The 18,299-nt window shown below is 43.8% G+C and overlaps 2 protein-coding genes across 2 annotated transcripts; one reads left to right on the top strand and one right to left on the bottom strand.

Annotated features, from left to right (window-relative positions):
* Positions 1-2,165: 2,165 nt before the first annotated feature.
* DENR (density regulated re-initiation and release factor) lies at positions 2,166-10,469 on the bottom strand. Its single transcript, XM_087705521.1, has 8 exons — positions 10,324-10,469; positions 9,144-9,294; positions 7,755-7,774; positions 7,120-7,204; positions 6,221-6,304; positions 5,092-5,208; positions 3,667-3,806; positions 2,166-2,467 (listed from the first exon to the last, which is right to left on the bottom strand). Exons 2-8 carry the CDS (start codon positions 9,244-9,246, stop codon positions 2,423-2,425), a joined length of 594 nt encoding a protein of 197 aa, XP_087561647.1. The 5' UTR covers positions 9,247-9,294; positions 10,324-10,469; the 3' UTR covers positions 2,166-2,422.
* An 84-nt stretch (positions 10,470-10,553) lies between these two features.
* On the top strand, positions 10,554-16,637 carry GPN3 (GPN-loop GTPase 3). The gene is made up of 8 exons (XM_087705520.1): positions 10,554-10,756; positions 11,751-11,859; positions 12,129-12,296; positions 13,122-13,246; positions 14,031-14,146; positions 14,598-14,694; positions 15,312-15,440; positions 16,345-16,637. The coding sequence occupies exons 1-8, from the start codon at positions 10,709-10,711 to the stop codon at positions 16,405-16,407; spliced, it is 855 nt and encodes a 284-aa protein (XP_087561646.1). The 5' UTR covers positions 10,554-10,708; the 3' UTR covers positions 16,408-16,637.
* Positions 16,638-18,299: the final 1,662 nt, after the last annotated feature.

The raw sequence follows: 18,299 nt of genomic DNA, 5'->3' as shown, positions 1-18,299 counted from the left end.
TATAATCCCACCCGAAGGAGCTCCGTGGGACCCTCCCCCGTTAAGCCCCCCCCCCCCTGCCCAACACTCTCCCTGCCAGCTGGGAAGGAGGGAGATTTTGGAGCAAAGGAGGTTCAAAAAGAGATTTCTTTAGACTAGAAGAGAAATAGAAGCTGAAAAGAATAGAATAATTCAATAGAATATAAATGGAACAATAGAAATAGAATAGAAATAGAAACAGAAAAAATAGAATAGAATAGAAATATAGAATAGAATTCAATGGAATATAAATGGAACAATATTAATAGAATAGAAAAAATAGAATAGAAATATAGAATAGAATTCAATAGAATATAAATGGAACAATATAAATAGAAGAGAAACAGAAACTGAAAGAATAGAATAGAATATAAATGGAACAGAATAGAAATAGAAACAGAAAAAATAGAATAGAAATATAGAATAGAATAGAATTCAATAGAATATAAATGGAACAATATAAATAGAATATAAATAGAAACAGAAAAAATAGAATAGAAATATAGAATAGAATTCAATAGAATATAAATAGAACAATATAAATAGAAGAGAAATAGAAACTAAGAGAAAAGAATATAAATGGAACAGAAGAGAAATAGAAACTGAAAGAATAGAATAGAAATACAGAATAGAATAGAATTCAATAGAATATAAATGGAACAATATAAATAGAATATTAATAGAAACAAAAAAAATAGAATAGAAATATAGAATAGAATTCAATCGAATATAAATGGAACAATATAAATAGAAGAGAAATAGAAACTAAGAGAATAGAATATAAATGGAACAGAATATAAATAGAAACAGAAAAAATAGAATAGAAATATAGAATAGAATTCAATCGAATATAAATGGAACAATATAAATAGAAGAGAAATAGAAACTAAGAGAAAAGAATATAAATGGAACAGAAGAGAAATAGAAACTAAAAGAATAGAATAGAAATATAGAATAGAATAGAATTCAATAGAATATAAATGGAACAATATAAATAGAATATAAATAGAAACAGAAAAAATAGAATAGAAATATAGAATAGAATTCAATCGAATATAAATGGAACAATATAAATAGAAGAGAAATAGAAACTAAGAGAATAGAATAGAATATAAATGGAACAATATAAATAGAAACAGAAAAAATAGAATAGAAATATAGAATAGAATTCAATTGAATATAAATGGAACAATATAAATAGAAGAGAAATAGAAACTAAGAGAAAAGAATATAAATGGAACAGAAGAGAAATAGAAACTAAAAGAATAGAATAGAAATATAGAATAGAATAGAATTCAATAGAATATAAATGGAACAATATAAATAGAATATAAATAGAAACAGAAAAAATAGAATAGAAATATAGAATAGAATTCAATCGAATATAAATGGAACAATATAAATAGAAGAGAAATAGAAACTAAGAGAATAGAATATAAATGGAACAGAATATAAATAGAAACAGAAAAAATAGAATAGAAATATAGAATAGAATTCAATAGAATATAAATGGAACAATATAAATAGAAGAGAAATAGAAACTAAGAGAAAAGAATATAAATGGAACAGAAAAGAAATAGAAACTGAAAGAATAGGGATATAGAATAGAATTCAATAGAATATAAATGGAACAGAATATAAATAGAAGAGAAATGGAACCTGAAAGAGAAGAATAGAATATAGAAAATGAATGGAATACAATAGCATAAAGAAAATGAATAAATAGAATAGAATATAGAAAATGAATAGAACACAGAAAATGAATATAGAAAATGAATGATGTTACATAGTTTGGTAATGAAACATCTGCAAGAAAACCACCAAGCTCAGAGAGCACCAAGGACCCCACAGTCATCCTCCTCCCTGCAAACCCCTTTCTTAGCATTGATGATGTTATCTAGTTTGGTAATGAAACGTCTACAAGAAAACCGCCAAGCTCAGAAAGGACCAAGGCCCTCCTCATTTCAACCCTGAGCTACAAATATTCTCCTTTACTGATCATTTTTATTTTTTTTTAAAAAAACATGGGAGTGTGGCACATCCCTAGGAGTTTCCGCTCACACATTACGCCCGTACATTTATTTGCTTCCAACGAAGCTGCCAACTCGGGTTGAAAACTCGGGGTAAGAAAACCAAGGACGCACACGGCCAAGAACAGTAACTTCTTTATTAACGCTCTACTTCCAGGCCGAAGCAGGATGTGCTCACATCCCCCAAATTTAAACTTTGGCAAAGAAAGATCACAGACAAAAAAATAAAATAGACCACGGTAAAAATGCCACTGGGGGAAACAAGCCTCTTCAAACGGATCTGTCAGGGAAAGTCCCACTTGGACTGTTTTGGCTAGAGTTGGGCGTCTGTCCCAAAAAAAAAGGCCGGAATTTGTGGCTTTTCCAAAGGAATCTCACTTTTTCACTTCTCCCAGATCTTCGATGCTGTCATCGTCCACCTGCCGGCACAGAAGTTCAAACGTGTTTATTACATGAGAAACAATCACATGGAAATGAACTGAGTGGCTTGACTTTGAAAGATTATTAGGGGGAGGAGGGGAGGTAATTAAATTGGTTTAATTCCACGCTTTACCAAGGGAAGAGTCAATCAGTCAAGAGATGATATATTCCCATGCCCAACTAGTTTTAACAAAACTAGTTGATGTTGTGGCCTGCCCGCAACCAGTGTAACTGGCAGCAGATTCGGACAGTGAGGAGGGTTGGGGAGGAACCTGGACCAGTCCTGGAGTCTGGGGAAGGCTCTGATGTGTCGGAGGCAGAGATGGAGCCAGGGACGTATGCCAGTTATCAGCTGCCTTCGGAGTCAGACGTCAGTGAGGCAGAAGAACAGCTGGAGCCTGTTCCCAGTGTGCGCATGGACAGGTTAGCCAGATGAAGGGAACAGCTAAAGAACAGGGGTCGACTTGGGAATGGACGATGAATGGCCCCTCCCAGAGGGAATAAAAGAGGAGCGCAAGGGGAGTGGAGTTTGCAGGGGACCGTTAGTTCGCTTCATTGGTTCCTGACTCTCCGAGGCTCCTTGCCAAGTTCTGCAGATCTCGGCCTGGCAGCTCTCCAAGCCAGATGAGGTCTGTGACCGTAAATCCTCCCTTGAAAGACTTTGCTGGATGTGAATGAGCCAAATTCCCTCAATTAATAAAAAGGGGTTTTGTTGGGACCAGGAGTTGGCTTCAGGCTCTTGGGAAGCCTAGATCAGAACAACTGAAGACGTGGCATGTGAGGAAAAGAGATATGGGGAGGGAAAAGGAACAAAAACTAGCTTGATCCAAGCTTGACATTTTTAAAAATCTTTTCGCTCCCCGCCTCTCTTTCCTCTTGCCTCTCAAAATATCTGAGCCATTTCCCTCTCTCATCCCCTGATCTTTTATTATGGGATACTTTTTAGGGAATACATGCAAAAAAATTATCTATCGATATGACTGCTTAATGGAATGTAATCGATCCATTGCAGCCAAGAGTCAACCGTCGTAGCAAATTAACATCACACAATGTCGGTTTCTAATTCCCCACCAGGATATTATTTTTATCTTTACAAGCTCCACTGCAAAGTCCTAAATGCAAGGGAAAATCCACTTTAATTAAAAAGCTCCTTTTTTTTAAAGCAGAAAGCCAGTCCGATGAGGTCCCGGCGTATTACCTCGGGCCACTTTTCCTGAATCACTTCGATGATGTCGTCTGTGAAATCTCCCTGAATAATTATTTCATCCTCCCCAGTTACCGACGCCCCACAGGAAAACTTCTGAGCAAAGAACCTTTGGGCCTCCTTAAGATCTATTTCTGTTTGGAGAGACAAGAAAAAGAGATAAGAGATCAAGAGACGGATTCTTACTTATTAGTTTCTAAGGCCCAGGTTTTTCAAAATCGGCAATGTTAAAAGACGGGTGGATTTCAACGCCTAAAATTCCCCAGCCACTTATGTTGTGCTGGCTGGGGAATTCTAGGAGTTGATGCCTTTGTTGTTGTTAGTTGCGATGTTGTGTCCGACCCATCGCGACCCCATGGACCACGTTCCTCCAGGCCTTCCTGTCCTCTCCCATCCTCTGGAGTCCATTGAAGCTCACGCCGGCTGCTTCGGTGACTCCATCCAGCCACCTCCTTCTCCGCCGTCCCCTTCTTCTTTTGCCCTCCATCGTTGCCAGCATGAGGCTCTTCTCCAGGGAGTCCTTCCTCCTTCTCATCAGGTGGCCAAAGTCTTTGAGTTTCCTCTTCAGGATCTGGCCTTCTAAAGAGCAGCCAGGGTGGATCTCCTCTAGGACTGACCGGTTGGATGGCCTTGCCGTCCGAGGGACTCAATGCAGGAGTCTTCTCCATCTAACATTGCTAATTCTGAAAAACCTGTGTTCTAAACCCCCAAACGCCTTTCCACAGTGACAAGATTGAGCCATCCCAGAATCCCAGCCAGATGTGGAACAACTGAGTCAGATTATAGACGAAGAAGCTCTCTATTCTGACCTTAAAACCAAAATTGTAGGCTCACGGTTCAAAGGGAACTGTCAGCACCTCTCCGTTAATTAATTAGGAAAGAAAGACCACAAGACTCCATGTGTGGAAATCAAGTGTACTTTTACTAATTAAGAATGATTAAAGGCATAGCGAAGCGAAGTCTGATTATTTAGGCGCGAAAGCAATTGATATATAGAATAGCCCATTCCCCACCCCTTGGCATCACAGTTCCAGTCCAATCATAATTCTCCCAAGTGTCAGGTGTGAGATAACTTCAAAAGGCACCACAAAGATGGAATGTTGGTGCCGTTAGTCCTGGCGGGAAACACCCACGCATGCGTAGTCCGACAGGCAGCTGAGCTCCAGAACCTTCCTCCAGCAAAATGAGTAACCCCTCCCAAATACCATGCCCTCCCTCCCCGTTTCATGGCAGCCGAAGCAACAGCAAAGCAGAGGCTGACAGGAACTTTCGCATCATTTAGCATATAAGTGGCGAAAAAACTGATCCTATCTCATTCTCCTTAATAGCTTGCAAGATAAAAAAATTTTTTCTTTCATACTAGCTGATCTCCACCGATTTGATCCCCCCAGAAACCTCTGCAAAACCGTTTAAACTCACCAAAAGTCCCAAGGCCGCACACCCGCGTGACGTATTTTTTCTTCGCCCGGGGGATTTTTGCTATCGTCACTTTCTGGGGCACCGTTTTCTTCTTCTGTTTTATCTGACCCCTTCCGCCTGGGAGTGGGGCAGAAAAGGAAAGGGAATAAAAAACACCTTTTTCAGAAATCTGGCTTGAAGGAGGCGAAAAGAAATCGGCTGGCTTTCCGACTCTCTCTCCCCATCTCAAGTCCCCTCAAGCCACCTTGAGCAAGGGGGCTGGACTAGAAGACCTCTGGGGTCCCTTTAGCCCTATTCTCACCACCCCAGCCACAGCTGAGCTCGCCTTGCCCAGCCTGGGGTGCTCAAGATGTGTCTGGAGTTCTAATCCTGGATTTTACAGGACCAGGAGATTAAAAAAAAAAGGGAGTTGTGCTTTAATATGTTCTTAAGAAAAGAAAAGTTGCATCCAGCTAATAATAATAATAATAATAATAATAATAATAATAATATTATCCACATACTCAGCTGCTGTAAAATAATCACGCAGACTGATTATAAATTGCGGCACAATTCAGTAGCGCAAATGATCCATTGGAATTTGTGCAAAAATTATAATATTAAAACAGCAACAAACTGGTGGGAACATCAGCCTGAAAAAGTCACCGAAAATCAGATGGTCAAGATCTTGTGGGATTTTCGCATACAAACGGACAAAATACTGGCGCATAATACACCAGACATCACACTGGTTGAGAAAAATAAGGTGACAATCATAAACATCGCAATACCAGGTGATAGCAGGGTCGATGAGAAGGAACGTGAAAAAATCGCAAAATACCAGGACTTAAAAATCGAAATTCAACGACTGTGGCACAAACCAGCAGTGGTAATTCCAGTGGTAATTGGCACACTGGGTGCTATTCCAAAAGCACTGGAATTACATTTAAAACAGGCTAAAAATTGACAAAATCACCATCAGTCAAATGCAAAAAGCCGCACTGCTTGGATCCGCACGCATATTACGAAAATACGTTACGACGTCCTAGGCTCCTGGGTGGGGCCCGACTAGTAACCAATGCCAAATCCATCGAAACAACTGGCCGCTGTGATACAATTGTATAATAATAATAATAATAATAATAATTGCCTCGCTTCTGTTTTTTCTTTTCTTCCTCTTCCCCGATCATTCCTTGGCCTTCTCCGATGCCAGATTCTTGTTTAGGGCAGTTTTCTGGAATTCAAACGTACAGAGTTATTAGGGATATCGGAATCTTGCCAAAGAAGAAAAGAAAGCGGTTTATAGATATATATATATATATTTTGGTAGATAATGAGTGGGTTTATTTTACACTGGTCAATAATTCCAAATATTTTAATGAGAGCAATAACACAATTATCTTCCACTCCACACAGTTCCTCTAGAAATATACTGTTATTTGGGGGTGGGGGGGGAGACTTTAGAAGTATCAAGAAATAGGTGTTTCTGTTCACGTTATGTAGACTTGTTTCCAATAATCAGAAATCCCCTGAATTTCATCACCATGTGTCTCCTGCACTAGATAAAACTGGGGACCTTCGAATCCACTAAAAAGCAAAATAACTTTTACAAACCTCTTTGCCCACGTGGTTCTGCATTAGCAAAAGATGACAGTTCCAGCCCCTTACTATGTATCAGCCATTTCTATCTAGAAATTTAGTTCCAAAGTTGCTTGAGGTGTACAATAGGCTTAATGTATTTAATTTGTGAAAACTGTTTTTAAAAAAATCATTTTGGAAAGGTGAAATTTGGAAACAGGAGACACAGATGCTTAACTTAACATTTCTTTAAAAAAAAAAAGAAATATAAGGCTCCCTTACAAAGATCCTATTGAGAGTTGTTTCCAATTTATAAATTTAAGTATTTTTTTTCCCTTCACAAAAATGTAACTTTCCCTTTTGCAGTCCGGGAAAATCCTACTAGATTTTAACGCAACTGTTTCCCCAGACAAACGAAATACGGGATTAAGGAAGAAATTCCATGCTCAAAGGTGACAAAAGTATATTTACCTACAGTAAGCTTCGCAAATTCGTTTGGGAAATTTTTCTCTAGCCATTGCCGGCATTTTGCCATATCAGGCATGTATTCACAATACTGGAGGGGGGAAAAAAACAGAGTAAAGTTATTGGTTGAGAATGGCCAAATGTTTACAGCATAACACAAATCTTTAGGACTTGTATGTAAGAGTAGAGAAATCATTCTGGACAGATGCATCTTTTCACACAGGGGAATCTGCTCTGATGATCCTTTTCTATAATAAAAGTTATTTTAGCCATTTTACCAGTCAGTCCTAAAGTCCTACAGATCAAGCCTGACTGCGGTTTAGGAGGTCAGATCCTGAAGAGGAAACTCAAAGACTTTGGCTACCAAATGAGAAGGAGGAAGGACTCCCTGGACAAGAAGGCAGGAAGGCCTGGAGGAACATTGTCCATGGGGTCGCGATGGCTCGGACACGACTTCACGACTAACAACAATTTTAGCCATCTTCAGAGAGATCAATGCAACTGTGAATTGGCCGGCATAATTCTGTGTTACTCTACTGATTTCCCGTTAAATCATTACACAAGACAAACATTTTTAAAAGCTCTCTAGCGTTTTCATTGACTGGGCAAACCAAGCAAAAGCTAAAATGAAAGCAACTCACCTCTGTTGGCAAGGAACAGACTGGGGAAGAAAACGGGAAAAATGTTTAAAGCCATGATAATGTTTTCCCGTATAATCCAGTTTAAACGTCTTATTTAAGATGGGCACCTCTACGAGGTCTCTGAAATTGCGCCTGTCCTACAACACCCATTAGCCCCAGCCAGCGTGGCTGATAAAAAGAGATGGTGGGTGAAGGAGGGAAGGAAGGAGGGAGGGAAGCAGGGAGGGAAGGAAGGAAGGAGAGAAGGAGAGAAGAAAGGAGGGAAGGAGGGAAGGAAGGAGAGAAGGAGAGAAGAAAGGAGGGAAGGAGAGAAGAATGGAGGGAGGGAAGAGGGAAGGAGGGAGGGAAGGAAGGAGGGAAGGAAGGAAGAAGTAGGATTGTTCTAAAATAAGATGGGTTTATGGGATGGTAAGAAAGCAATTTCAATTATATTGTCAATTGCAGTGGATAAAAATTGTTACAAACACATATTATTAATAACAGTTATGAGATCATATAACTGTGAATGTATATATGAGAAATAAAAATTTATATATATAAAAAAAAAGAGAGATGGTGGAATCATCAGAGAATGCCAGAAAACCCACGCGCCTTCTATCCCACGGTGAAGACCGATCTTTCTAATTAATGTGTTGATTCCTATCATGAATTGTATTTCCTCAGCTAAAATAGTTACAATTATTTCCTTAGTTCCTATCATGGATTGTATTTTCTTAGTTATAGAACACTGATTTGCAGAATAAGCTAATTTAAGGTAAAAGGTGTCCCTCGCACATCTGTGCTAGTCGTTCCCGACTCTAGGGGGCGGTGCTCATCTCCGTTTCTAAGCCGAAGAGCCAGCGCTGTCCGAAGACGTCTCCGTGGTCATTTGGCCGGCATGACTCAACGCCGTTCCCTTCCCACCAAAGGTGGTGCCTATTTTTCTACTTGCATTTTTTAACGTGCTTTCGAACTGCCAGGTTGGCAGAAGCCGGGACGAGTCACGGGAGCTCACTCCGTTACGCGACGCTAGGGATTCGAACCGCCGAACTGCCGACCTTTCTGATCGACAAGCTCAGCTGTCTTAGCCACTAAGATCTAGACATTGTAAGCTAACTTACATTGTATTAATTCCTCTCTTTTTTGCAAACGCCGATTCCCATTTTTAAAACCCCAGACACACAGAAGATAACGGTTGACTTTATTGAAGTCTTTCTCAACCTCGGCAACTTTTTAAAGAAATGTAGATTTCAACTCCCAGAATTCCTAAATCTACTGAGGTTGAGAAACACCGTTCTAGATTAAAGCCTTTCCAGCTATCCAAAGCTGGACAATCTGCCAGTAACCTTAACTGGGGTACGTGGAAGGAAACCCACTGGCGGCTCACGAAGCTGCCTTTTCCATGCCTACCTCCGCAGTAGAGCACCCGAAGCGGATAGTCCACATCTGGTCTGGCGTTACACCGTTGGTCTCCCCGGCAGTCCAGGACCACAGGCTCCACGGCCGTCTCCATTCTTCCCGTCTCACCAGAAACCGGAGACCTTCCGTTCAAACGCCAAACCTAGGAACAGAGAGGTGGTGGTTGAACCTTCCAAGGATCAGGCAGGAAACTTTTTCCCCCCTCATATATACATTCACAATTATATGATCTCATAGCTGTTATGAATAATATGTATTTGTAACAATTTTTCTCCCCTACAATTGACAATATACTTGAAATTGCTTTCTTACCATCCCATAAACCCATCTTATCTTACAACAATCCTACTTCTTCTTCCTTCCTTCCCTCCTTTCTTCTCTCCTTCCTTCCTTCCCTCCCTCCTTTCTTCTCTCCTTCCCTCCTTCCTTCCCTCCTTCCATCCCTCCTTTCTTCTCTCCTTCCATCCCTCCTTTCTTCCTTCCTTCCCCCTTCCTTCTCTCCTGCATTCCCTCCTTCCTTCCCTCCTTTCTTCTCTCCTTCCTTCCCTCCTTCCTTCCTTCCTTGCTTCCCTCCCTCCTTCCTTCCCCCTTTCTTCTCTTTCTTCTCTCCTTCCTTCCTTCCTCCTCTCCTTTCCCTTCTTCCCCTTCCTCCCCTCTACCCTTCCCCTCTTCTTCCCTTTCCTCCTTTACTTAACCAGTAAACAGTAACAAGAGTTGGAAGGGACCTTGGAGGTCATCTAGTCCAATCCAAGGAGGGCTTGTGAAGTTGACACACACACCCCTTGGATGGGAGACACCCCCCCACTCTCCCCAAAAAACAGTTGCACCCCAATCTAGAAAACAAAAGGGGGGTTCTGCAGCCTTGCAGACCACCCCCCTCTTCCAAGGAGGAGCCTGGAGGCCAACTGGGGAGGGGGTGGCAAGAGCTGGGAAAGGTGCCCCCCTCGCCCCGCCAGCCAGACCCCCCAGGCGCCCCCCCCAAGAGGCTCAATGGTGGAAACCTTTAAAAAGCCCCCCCAAGGAAGAGGACGGGGGGGGGGGGCTTGGGTGGCTGGGGGGGGAGCGTCTCTGAATTCCCCAGCCAGGAAAAATGGGGAGGGGGCAACCCGGGCTGGGGGAAATCGGGGGATCCCCAGGCCTCCCACCCTCCCCCACCCAAGCGCCCCCTTACCCGAGCGCCCCTTCCAGGCGGTTCGCTTGGCCGACCGTTCAGCAGCAGGAGCAGCAAGCAGGTAGGCAGGCAGGCAGGAAGGCAGGCGGGAGATCTCGCGAGAGCGCCGCCGTTCCCGCGAGAGGCGCCCGAGGAAGCCGCAGGACCGGACCAGAGGGAAAACCTCAGCTGCTCTTCCTCGGCTTTTTTTTTCCTCCCCTCCCTCCTCTTCCTCCCCCCCCCCCTAAGGAGTCTCTGTTGCTGGCGGAAGTGAGCCGCCAACCATAGAGCGGCGGGAAGGAAGGGCCGAGAAAGGCGGCTGGCTGGCTGGCTTACGGGTCGTGCTTTGGGCCAAGCGCCTTCACATTCGTTGTTTTTTTTTTTTAATCCCCCCCCTTTTGGCACCATGCCTCGCTATGCCCAGCTGGTGATGGGGCCTGCGGGGAGCGGGAAGGTGAGTCTGGGAGTGCGGGGTGGGTGGGCTACCAGCTCTCTTGTGTGTGTGTGTGTTGGGGGAAGCTTCCAGGGCAATGTTTTCCCAAGCTTGGCAACTTAAAAGATGGGGTGGGGGCAGTAAGAGAGTGGGAAGGGACCTTGGAGGCCATCTAGTCCAAACCCCCCCCCCCCACTTCAGCATGCTGGCTGGGGAATTCTGGGGATCGGAGTCCCATCTAGTGGCTGGTAGCTCCACTGTCTCCACATCCACTCTGGGAATCGAAGTCCCATCTAGTGGCTGGTAGTTCCATTGTCTCCACATCCATTCTGGGAATCGGAGTCCCATCTAGTGGCTGGCAGTTCCACTGTCTCCACATCCATTCTGGGAATCGGAGTCCCATCTAGTGGCTGGCAGCTCCACTGTCTCCACATCCATTCTGGGAATTGAAGTCCCAACTAGTGGCTGGTAGTTCCATTGTCTCCACATCCATTCTGGGAATCGGAGTCCCATCTAGTGGCTGGCAGCTCCACTGTCTCCACATCCATTCTGGGAATCGAAGTCCCATCTAGTGGCTGGCAGTTCCACTGTCTCCACATCCATTCTGGGAATCGGAGTCCCATCTAGTGGCTGGTAGTTCCATTGTCTCCACATCCATTCTGGGAATCGAAGTCCCATCTAGTGGCTGGCAGTTCCACTGTCTCCACATCCATTCTGGGAATCGGAGTCCCATCTAGTGGTTGGTAGTTCCACTGTCTCCACATCCATTCTGGGGATCGGAGTCCCATCTAGTGGCTGGCAGTTCCACTGTCTCCACATCCATTCTGGGGATTGGAGTCCCATCTAGTGGCTGGCAGTTCCACTGTCTCCACATCCACCCTTTTTTTTCTTCCCCCTCGTGCCTTGATTTCCACCCTTTGTGGGCAGGTGAGTTGCCAACCTGAGATCCTGGGTAGTTGGGTGGGAGGCTTGTTGCAGCCCCCAACCCCGGCTAACCGAGCCTCTCCTCTTCCAGAGCACCTACTGCTCCATCATGGTCCAGCACTGCGAATCCCTCAACCGTTCGGTGCAGGTGGTGAACCTGGATCCGGCAGCAGAACACTTCGACTACGATGTCATGGCAGGTAAGGATTCCCCCCCCCTCCCAAAACTGGGATTTACCTGGGACATCAAGGGACCCACAAATTCAACGAGCTAATTTGGGTTGAGGGCAGAAGCAGCTCATCAGAATGTATCCATCCGGGATTCCTTTGAGTCCCAAGCATCATCATCATCAATTAATGACCCCATAATCCCTTGCGGGGGGTGGAGTGTTTATTGGCCGGATGCTCTTCTTGTTGCCAGTACGGAGTTTCATTAGAGTCGGGTCCCGTCTCCCCTCTTTGCCTTTCAGATATCCGAGAGTTGATTGAGGTGGACGACGTCATGGAAGACGATTCCCTCCGGTTCGGCCCCAACGGCGGCTTGGTTTTTTGCATGGAATATTTTGCAAACAATTTGGACTGGCTGGAAGAATGCCTTGGCCACGTAGAAGATGATTACATCCTATTCGATTGCCCAGGTAAGCCGAGGAAAGGTGTAAGATATATATATATATATATATTTTCTGTATCCTTGGATGAAGGATGAGGATCTGGGGGTTTATTTGGTTTGGTTTTCAGTTAAAAATGGAAAATTTATCCTTTATAGGGGGAGAGGAAGCATAAAACGTGGATAAGTAAATAAGTTTGATAAAAGGTATTAAATTTTATTTAATAAACAGAAGTCCCAAGCGGTGGAAATTCAGTGGCTAGAAACCTTCCTGGCACTTAGTGGCCTTGAAATCTTAGTGGGGAAGAAACGTGTAAACTTTGGTATGATTAAAAAAGCAAAGAGGGAGCCGAGGTGGCGCAGTGGTTAAATGCAGCACTGAAGGCTACTGCTAGATCAGCAGTTCAGCGGTTCAAATCTCACCGGCTCAGGGTTGACTCAGCCTTCCATCCTTCCGAGGTGGGTAAAATGAGGACCCGGATTGTTGGGGGCAATATGCTGACTCTCTGTAAACCGCTTAGAGAGGGCTGAAAGCCCTAGGAAGCGGTATATAAGTCTAACTGCTGTTGCTATTGCTATATATCTCATTTTACGATAGTCAAAGAGTCTCTTCTCTCTCTTTCTGGTTTCTCCAGCACACACAAATACCCAGTCAGTCTGTGATGGTTTTTGACTGATATCTGATTTTTTCCCCTCTAGTTTTAAATATCTTCCCTGAGGTTTTCTTCTGTGGAATTGGGAGAAGGATATTTTGAAACGCCCTCACATCGCCTCCCTTATATATATACAGCTTCTTAAAGGGGCAGTAACCGTGCTGACTCATCCTGTTTCAAACTTATTTGTCCTTTTTTTTTAGGTCAGATTGAACTCTACACTCATTTGCCGGTGATGAAACAGTTTGTAGAGAAGCTGCAACAGTGGGAATTCCACGTCTGCGGTGTTTTCCTTGTAGATTCTCAATTCATGGTGGAATCTTTTAAGGTATCTTATGGTCGTGGCGGCCCACCAGCGGCTAACGGAGCTGGCAGCCGATTCAGAGAGTGAGGAGGGTTGGGGAGGAACCTGGGCCAGTCCTGGAGTCTGGGGAAGGCTCTGAGGAGGGCTCTGTGTCGGAGGCAGAGAGGGGGCCAGGGCCATATGCCAGTTATCAGCAGAGTCAGAGATCAGTGAAGCAGAAGAACAGCTGGAGCCTGTTCCCAGTGTGCACATGCGCAGAATGGCCAGACGAAGGGAACAGCTAAAGAAAAGGGGTCGGGAGTAAGGCCACAGGTGGACGGTGAATGGCCCCTCCCAGAGGGAATAAAAGAGGAGCGAAAGGGGACTGGAGTTTGCAGGAGAGAATTAGTTCACTTAATTGGTTGGTGACTCTCCGAGACTCCTGGCCAAGTTCTGCAAATCTCGGCCTGGCAGCTCTCCAAGCCAGATAAGGTCTGTGACCGTAAATCCTCCCTCGAAAGACTTTGCAGGATGTGAATGAGCAGAATTCACAGCCAATTAATAAAAGGGGTTGGCTTCATGCTCTTGGGAAGCCTCAGTCAGAATAATGGTACTGATTCAGAAGTGTTAAAAATTGAATCTCCCCCCCCCCCCCCCTGTGGACGATCGGCGAGATGTTTTTCAGTTTGTCCTGTATGGTGGCAGAATTATCATTTGTTTGCGTTTAGAGTGCCCCTTCTGTGGGGCATTAAATGAGTAACATTTTGGGGAATGGGGCATACCCAGACCTTACGTGTGATTTTCTTTCCCTGTCTCCTTCCGATGGTAGTTCATTTCCGGTGCGATGGCTGCTCTGAGCGCTATGGTTTCCTTAGAGATCCCCCAGATCAACGTCATGTCCAAGATGGATTTGCTGAGCAAGAAAGCAAAAAGCGAGATCGAGAAGTAAGTCTGAGCGAGGAACGGCTGCCACTTTGCTTGGAATTTTGACGCTGGGAAGGTTGGTTTCGACCCTCAGCTTCATTTGACCTTCTAGATTTCGCTTCTGGCCGAGCATAAACGAAGTACAATTTTTTTTAGGCAAATACTAGGCAAGCAATCAATCCTCAACTCTGCAGGAGAAGTACAATGAAGATAGATAAGTGAGGAGAGAGGAAACGCCCTCACATGGCCTCCCTTATATATATACAGCTTCTTAAAGGGGCAGTAACCGTGCTGACTCATCCTGTCGTCATCTCGGTTTACAGCCTTACAACAGCTGGCCGGCGATTAAATTGTTATTACCTTGACAAAAGCAAGGAATGAGGAGACATGGGAGGGGAGGAAGGGGGGAAATATTAAAGCTAGCGTGGATATTTGTGTTGGTTTAATGAATCTAGTCCCATTTTTTTTCCAGGTATCTGGACCCGGATATGTATTCTGCCTTGGACGATTCCACAGATCTGCTCAAAAGCCGGCGGTTTAAGAAGTTAACCAAAGCGATCTGTGGCTTGGTAAGTGGCGGTTGTTTCTTTCCACGCGTGGCTCCCTGAGGAGTGAAGATTAATAGTGCCCCTTACTTGTGGCAAATGGGGAAAAGTCGTTCTGTTGTAATATAGTTCCTTGTGTAGGTGTGGGTCACCCATGGCCCAGTTCATAGTTCATAACGGGTCATGCAGAGCCACGCTGAACCACACAGGAGAAAACAAACTCCTAAAACTCCATAACATCCTGATAGTTCATAACATAACATCCTGAGATGTGCCCTACCAATGACGCCCAGGATTTGACCATATATAGACAGAACTTCCCTGAACAGAAGATTAGAAATTGTACTTTTACAGGCTATCTTAAAACGCATGCTGATTGCTCCTCCTGCCTTTGTCCTATCTCAATAAAAGGGGCTCTCAGACCCCCAATCTGGGTCGCTCCATCCCGAGAAAGATCGTATCCGTGTCTTTTCTCCACATTGGCCTCATGGACGAACCACGGGAACGTTACATCGTTCCCCGAATCCTGAACAAGAGGCGAATAAGACGTCCCACTGCGCGAAAGGATGAGGTTTAACAACAACCGATTCAGGTTGTTGGTTTTTTTCTCTCTCTCTTCGACGGCGTTGTGTTTCGTTTAGATCGACGATTACAGCCTGGTTCGCTTCCTGCCGCTCGATCGCTCCGACGAGGAGAGCATCAACATCGTCCTGCAGCACATTGATTTCGCCATTCAGTACGGGGAGGACCTGGAATTTAAGGAGCCAAAGGTGAGGAGGGTGTGCGGAATCCTTTTTGGGTAAACGCCGGCGTCATTTTCCTTAAGGATCCACCCTCCAATTTTGACCCACCTTAGTCCAATCGGATGGGGGTTATTTTAAGCCCCTATCTCGAATGGTATGATTGTTGCGCTTTTAAATTATGTATTGTTTTGTGTTGTTGTCAAACTGTCTGTATCCCCTTTCCCTTGTTCGAGTTGTGAGCCGCCCTGAGTCCCCCTTCGGGGGAAAAGGGCGGCATACAAATGAAATAAACATAAACAAACATAAACATAGAAATTCAGCGTTGTGGCCTAGGCTTCCCCAGCAGCACGAAGCCGAGTCCCCGTGCCGATAAATCCTTTTTTATTTAATGTACAGTGAATTCCTCTTCAGCAAAATCTTTCCTCTCCCACCGTCTTTCAAGATAGTTCACCATTAGCGACCTTGATCAGGCTTGGAGAGTGGCCAGGCCGAGATCTTTCAGACGCCGCAATAATTGGAATGAACTAATGGTCTCCTGCAAACTCCACTCCCCTGTCGCTCCTCTTTTATTCCCTCTGGGAGGGGCCATTCACCACCCACCTGTGGCCTTACTCCCAAGTCGACCCCTGTTCTTTAGCTGTTCCCTTCGTCTGGCAACTCTGTGCATGCGCACACTGGGAACAGGCTCCAGCTGTTCTTCTGCCTCACTGATGTCTGACTGAAGGCAGCTGATAACTGTCAGACATCCCTGGCCCCCTCTCTGCCTCCGACACAGAGCCCTCCTCAGAGCCTTCCTCAGACTCCAGGACTGGCCCATCTTCCTCCCCAACCTCCTCACTCTCCGAATCTGCCGCCAGCTTCAGTGGCCACTGGCGGGCCACAACAATGCGGCCTTACGTCATTCTAAAATGAAATGTTGTGTTTTGTACAGGATAAAGAGGAAGACAAATCTTCAGCCTTTGACGAATTCTTCCAGGATGGAGTGGATGAATGACAGTTTTCGACATTTCATTCAAATCCAGAGGAAATTGGCGTCGCGTTTTTTTTCTCCACGCTGCGTTTCAAAATTCACAAACTCTTGGGAGCCGTCGAAGGACAAGGGGTGGGGTTTTTTTTAACCCACGAAGGGGGTTTAACATTAAAAAAAAACGGATCGCGCCACAAAGTTTTATTTTTGGAAGACACGAAGTCCGCGCTGTAAGAAATAAATTATTGTGTTTCGTTTTTCTTCCTCTTGGTGGTTTCCTGAGTGAATGGAAAAGAAACGCCAAGGTGTAATTTATAGCTCTGTGGTTTGGTTTATTTAGAAAAACGAAAGGGTGAAATTCAGAAATGTTTATTATTTTATGGCAATTGCGTGCAGTATAATTTTTGGGGACTTGGGCTTAAAACTATTCCAGTGACAGCCAGGTGCAGACGGAAATTGAACAGGTGTAATTTTGACTTCACACAGTCAGTCCTTATTTAAAGGCTACTGCAGGTCAGAAAAGGGGATGGCAAAAACATTTTCATGCTGGCCAAGGAAAAAGGAGACCCCCTCCCCTCACCCCCCCCAGTTCATGGCACTTGTTACTTTAAAAAAAAGTTTTTATTGTCATTTCTTTGTTGGTGTGTGAGCTACTGGGTAGCTCATTGAGAATCAGATGGCATACAATTTTAATAAACTAATGATAGTAAGAGGGATGTGGTGGCTCAGTGTCTAAAATGCTGAGCTTGTCGATCAGAAAGGTCGGCACTTCGGTGGTTCGAATCCCCAGCGTCGCGTAACGGAGTGAGCTCCCATGACTTGTCCCAGCTTCTGCCAACCTAGCAGTTCGAAAGCATGTAAAAAATGCAAGTAGAAAAACAGGAACCACCTTTGGTGGGAAGGGAACAGCGTTCCGTGCGCCTTTGGCGTTGAGTCATGCCGGCCACATGACCACGGAGACGTCTTCGGACAGCGCTGGCTCTTTGGCTTTGAACCAAAGATGAGCACCGCCCCCTAGAGTCGGGAACGACTAGCACATATGTGCAAGGGGAACCTTTACCTAGTGATAATAATCCTATGCTGATAGCTTTAATATTGAACAATTATTGTTCAATATTCATATTGTTATTTTATCAACAATCGTATTAATATTATAAAACAATCACATCTGCCTTGGGAAGGAGTCGATGAGTGAACAGAAATGCCAAATCCAGTCTGAACATTTGGCTGACCAGTCATTGAAAATTGGGTGACCTACAAGTTTCAATAATAATAACTATATATATATATATATATATATATATATATATATATATATATATATATATATATATATATATATATATATATATATATATATATATATATATATATATATATATATATATATATATATATATATATATATATATATATATATATATTAGATTTTTACAACCCCTGGTAAGCCCCAATTATGGGAGGAAGCTAACTGCTTCCATCATCTGTCAATCGGCTCATCACAAGACTCCATCACGACAGAAACCCAATATTTTTACTGTTGCCTTTGTTATATTTGTGGTTTTTTTATTTGTGCTTATATATTATATATATATATATATATATATATATATATATATATATATATATATATATATATATATATATATATATATATTTTTAAAGAGCCGAGGTGGCGCAGTGGTTAAATTCAGCACTGCAGGCCACTTCAGCTGACTGCTATCTGCAGTTCAATGGTTCAAATCTCACCGGCTCAAGGTTGACTCAGCCTTCCATCCTTCCGAGGTGGGTGAAATGAGGACCCGGATTGTTGTTGGGGGCGACATGCTGACTCTGTAAACCGCTTAGAGAGGGCTGAAAGCCCTAGGAAGCGGTATATAAGAGTCAAACTGCTATTGCTATTAAACATGAAACTCAGC

Source organism: Thamnophis sirtalis, unplaced genomic scaffold (assembly GCF_051295495.1).
Source record: "Thamnophis sirtalis isolate CommonGarterSnake01/CBP01778 unplaced genomic scaffold, rThaSir2_p1.2 scaffold_2, whole genome shotgun sequence".
In the NCBI taxonomy this organism is placed as follows: domain Eukaryota; kingdom Metazoa; phylum Chordata; class Lepidosauria; order Squamata; family Natricidae; genus Thamnophis; species Thamnophis sirtalis.
Note: the sequence above shows the minus strand (reverse complement) of the source record. Positions and strands in the feature narration are given on the sequence as shown.

What these genes read in the sequence shown, in the direction of transcription:
- GPN3 (XM_087705520.1), top strand. Translation starts at nt 10,709, where the DNA reads ATGCCTCGCTATGCCCAGCTGGTGATGGGGCCTGCGGGGAGCGGGAAG. An exon ending in CATCCTATTCGATTGCCCAG is followed by an intron (nt 12,297 to 13,121) that starts GTAAGCCGAGGA and finishes CTTTTTTTTTAG; the next exon opens with GTCAGATTGAACTCTACACT. An exon ending in CCAAAGCGATCTGTGGCTTG is followed by an intron (nt 14,695 to 15,311) that starts GTAAGTGGCGGT and finishes TGTTTCGTTTAG; the next exon opens with ATCGACGATTACAGCCTGGT.
- DENR (XM_087705521.1), bottom strand. Translation starts at nt 9,246, where the DNA reads ATGGAGACGGCCGTGGAGCCTGTGGTCCTGGACTGCCGGGGAGACCAA. An exon ending in TCGGGTGCTCTACTGCGGAG is followed by an intron (nt 7,775 to 9,143) that starts GTAGGCATGGAA and finishes TTTCTTCCCCAG; the next exon opens with TCTGTTCCTTGCCAACAGAG. An exon ending in TTCAGGAAAAGTGGCCCGAG is followed by an intron (nt 2,468 to 3,666) that starts GTAATACGCCGG and finishes CTGTGCCGGCAG; the next exon opens with GTGGACGATGACAGCATCGA.